Source organism: Cicer arietinum, chromosome 8 (assembly GCF_000331145.2).
Source record: "Cicer arietinum cultivar CDC Frontier isolate Library 1 chromosome 8, Cicar.CDCFrontier_v2.0, whole genome shotgun sequence".
NCBI lineage: Eukaryota > Viridiplantae > Streptophyta > Magnoliopsida > Fabales > Fabaceae > Cicer > Cicer arietinum.
This window is the reverse complement of record NC_021167.2, coordinates 22,081,362-22,085,852: the sequence shown is the minus strand read 5'-3', so window position 1 is coordinate 22,085,852 and position 4,491 is coordinate 22,081,362. Positions and strand designations below refer to the sequence as shown.

Here is a 4,491-nt window from a genome sequence, read left to right as displayed (position 1 = left end):
TTTTTTTAATGTATTTTTTCTTTTAATTTAATGTATTTTTATTTTATTTTATTAATAGAATTTTCTTTTTATTATTATTATTATTATTATTATTATTATTATTATTCTTTTTATTATTATAATAATAAATATAATATACCCAATAATAAATAACAAAATTCAACAACCAAAGAATATATAATATTAAATACATTATTGAATATATTAAATAATAAAAGTATTTTTATTTTATTAATAGAATTTTCTTTTTATTATTATTATTAAAATTATTTTTTATTATTATTATAATAATTATTAAAAGTTATATAATATTATTAAATTAATTATTTTTATTATTTATAATAATATTTTGTATTTTTTAATGTTAAAATTATTTTTAAAATATTTAATAACAATAAATATAATATATACAATATAATATACCCAATAATAAATAACAAAATTCAACAAAACAAAAATTAAGCAAGTAGGAGGTCGCATCCCCAGGATGCGACCATCTAGTGAGGTTCAAATTTTTTTTCTTTAGGAAGTCGCATCCCCAAGTTGCGATCTACAACTGGGGCTAAAAAGTAGGGCATTTTAGTAATATTTTTTGGAAGTGGGGCAATCTGGTATTAAAATTAAAAAAAGAGGATATTTGTATAAAAAAACTCATTTCTTTATATAATAATCATTGTACCATGTTTAAACAAAGTTCTATCATGATAATACATCAAAAAATGTTAGGTACTTCTTTGGTCATTAAATATATTGATGTAGTAAGGGATAGATGTTGCAATATTTTTCTTCAATTCTTTACTTCATTCAATTTGTTTTAAATAGTGTTACATATAGAGTTGTCAAAAAACCCCAAACACTAAAGTTTTCTTTAATTTTTTTTAATAAGTCTTAAATATTAAATTCTTATCAAAATAATTTTTTTAAAGTCTCAACTTATTATTTTATTATTTTTTATGGGCTTAAGGGAGGGGGTTCAGGAGTCTTAAGCCTTCAATATTTTTAGATTTTTTTTCTTGAAAATTTTTCAAAATTTATTTGCCTCAAAAGATATCAAAAAAATTAAAAAAATATTTTTTTCTCAGAAAAATTTTGCGGGAAAAATTAAATAAAAAAAAACATTTTCTCGAAAAAATAGAATTTTTTTTCTCAAACTAAAACAATTTTAAAAAACTATGTAAATTATTATTTATCGAAAACTTTTCGAAAAAAATGGACCTATAAGCCCACAAAATTTTAGAGGCTTTTTAGTGTTGGAGACCTTCTTTTTTAGGCCATTTTTAACTATGAAATTTTTAATAGATTTGTCAAATTGACAGCTTTAGTTACATATCCATAGATTTTGACTTTTTAATTACATAAAAATGGTAGGTAACTCGTCTCAAGTGTGGTGGTTTCATCTTTTCTCTTCGCATGAACCATACAATGAGTGATGGAAGTGGAATTTCCCAATTTCTAAAAGCCTTATCAGAACTAGCAAATGAGGCAAAAGAGCCTTCAATTCTCCCTATGTGGTGTAGGGAGCTACTATGTGCAAGAGAACCACCAAAAGTTACATGCATCCATAGAGAATACCAACAACTACCACCAGATACCAAAAGCAACTTCATACATCATTCTTTCTTCTTTGGCCCAAAAGAGATAGCTGCAATTCGTGCTCTTCTTCCTCATCATCTTTCTAAATCAACATCATTCAAGATTCTCACTGCATGCCTCTGGCGTTGCCGCACAAAGGCACTTCAGTGGAAAAACTCAAACGAAGAGATTCGTTTGTTGTGCATCGTCAATGCACGTTGTAGGTTAAATCCTCCATTGCCTGAAGGATTTTATGGTAACACTGTTGTTTTTCCAGCGGCAGTTACAACCGTTGGAAAACTTTGTGGTCGACCGTTAGGTTATGCTGTAGAGCTAGTGAAGAATGCAAAAAATGAAGCAACTGAGGAGTATGTGCACTCAATGATTGACTTAATGGAAACTAACGGAAGACCTTGTTTTACTAGGTCAGGGTCTTTTGTGGTATCAAATATTTCAAAGGCTTCTTTAAAAGATTTGGACTTTGGATGGGGAAAGGCTTTATATGGTGGTGTAGCAAAAGCAGGTCTTGGAGACATTCCAGGAGTGAGTGTCTATATGCATTTTACCAATTCTAAAGGAGAACAAGGTAGAGTAGTTCCTATTTGTCTACCAATTAATGCAATGGAAAGGTTAGAGAAAGAGTTGGATAACATACTCAAGGCCAATAATAATGGAAAAATGATATTAAGATCCAATTTCTAATGAGGGATAATATAATCAAGCAAATAATAACTAAGAACTTGTATTGTAATAATTCATTATAATAAACCTTGATAAATGTGGTTATGTTGGTTTTTTTTTTTCAATACCCTATTTTTTTTTTAAATTTATTAAAATACTCTATTTTCAAAACTATATACCAAAATACCTCATTTTTATACTCGCTTACAAAATACTTTGCAAATGGCGATTTCCTTTAGGAAGCTCGAATTTGCAATACTTAAGGCATTTTTCAAAAGAAAAATTAATTTTTATTTTCATAAAAAGACACAAATACAAATTTTAAATTACATAGATTGACTCGAGTTTCCTGTAACATTTGGACAATGTTTTCTTGTATGACTAGTTAACTGACATAATTTTTATTTTCTTGACACTTTTTCTCTAACATCTATTTCAGTTCTAATACGAGTACAATTTAGACGATCTTTTTTAATTTTCAGCATTTTAAGATTGTGTTACAATGTTTCACCTTCATATGTGAGCCAATATCCTTCGTTGTAATTTAAATTTTGTGTTTGTGTTTTTTTTATGAATTATATATATATATATATATATATATATATAATTTGAAAAAAATTGATTTTTTTTTTTTGAAAAATTTCTTAAAGAAGTCATCTTTGCAAACTTGGGTTTTATTAAAGAAGTCCATTTGCATATGCGATTTAATTATAAGTGAGTATAAAAATTGAGTATTTTAGTATATAGTTTTGAAAACTGAGTATTGTGATAAAATTTTTTGACAAAAAGGTTATTGGAAAAAAAACCTGGATATGTTTATTTTTTTCTTAATTATGTATCATATTTATGTTTAATTTAGTGTAAATATTTTGATAAAGTTTTCTTACTAAAATACAAACATAGTATAAAATTCTCCGAAGCCCAACATTACTACTTATCTTTCTTAAATTATACATTGCTTATTAAAATGAGGAATTATGACATCCATTCAGAAGCTAATCCACACAACATATTAGTCTTTTTACTTACAAACAAAGATTTTTGGACTATTACTGGTGAAAATAGAATGATAATTAAGACGACCAAATTATTTCTAACTTTTTCCTACAGATTGTGTCTAACACGATGCTCAACCATACTATCACAAAACATGATTATTATTCATTATATATGGTTTTCAATATATATCTTGGTAGAAATATATTAGCCACCACTACCTATTAGACATCACAACCAATATGCATATCATTTTTGTCCATTCAAAAAATGTACTTTTGAGTTCTCTTTATTATTTGACTGTATACATTTTTATTTATAAAAGTACGTATAATTAATGATAAATTGCCACAACTCTGACTACATGTGAATTATGTTAATATGACAAGAGTCCAAGACCAAGACCAAGATTTTGGTATAACTTTTTACTCATTCTAGAGTTCTTGAATCTATGTTCATGGGATACACCATTTTGTTCCTAAACACTCTTATATTGTCATATTATATTAAACATATATTGATATATTAATCGTTATGATATTTTGTTCACAAAAACTCATATATTGTCATATTATATTAAACCTACGTTCATATATTGATTGTTACGATATTTCTTAACAATTGTAAGACTCATTTCATTTTATTCTCGTTATGTCCATGTTTCTACTTCTGGTCAATTTGAGTCACATATCTATTCAACAAACATATTCTGAACACTCTTCGTCTTTGTTTGGAAAACTAGAAGTAAATTGATAGATTTTGCATAGCTAATTTAGGAACACAACTCTACTTCTTCCTCGTGGGTTTAATGAGGTTAGTTCATGTGTATGATTCAGATAGCTTGAACGAGAATGTCACATTTCTCAACTGTCTAAGGTTGCCCTATGTTGTTTCCCTATTATTAAGTAAATAGTTGAACAAAATATATTATATAGGATGATAGGTTGTTGTTGTGATTATTTCTTCTTATTGTGTTGACTATATATCTCTACTGGTAGGTTGATTGGATTATATGATTAATCGTTGTAATGATTTATTGTGAATAATATGGTTATGCTATTGATCATTGAAATTGAATGAATATTCACAAGAAAATGAGTTTAAATTGTGATACATTTTAAATTTTAATCATGAACTTTGTAAAATACATTTTTTGAGTGTGCACATGGAAAACAATAAGTTTTAAAGGATCTTCTCTTATAGAGAACATTCTAAAAAAGTGTATGATACAACTTAAAGTTG

At 26.6% G+C, this 4,491-nt stretch overlaps 1 protein-coding gene across 1 annotated transcript in view; it reads left to right on the top strand.

The window, feature by feature from the left end:
- LOC101510291 (13-hydroxylupanine O-tigloyltransferase-like) overlaps positions 1–2,304 on the top strand; it is a 10,611-nt gene extending 8,307 nt beyond the window's left edge. The window contains exon 2 of the mRNA XM_004506249.3: positions 1,369–2,304. Coding sequence (XP_004506306.1) covers positions 1,369–2,274 — 906 coding nt within the window. The 3' untranslated portion in view covers positions 2,275–2,304. The remainder of the gene's footprint in view (positions 1–1,368) is intronic.
- Positions 2,305–4,491: the final 2,187 nt, after the last annotated feature.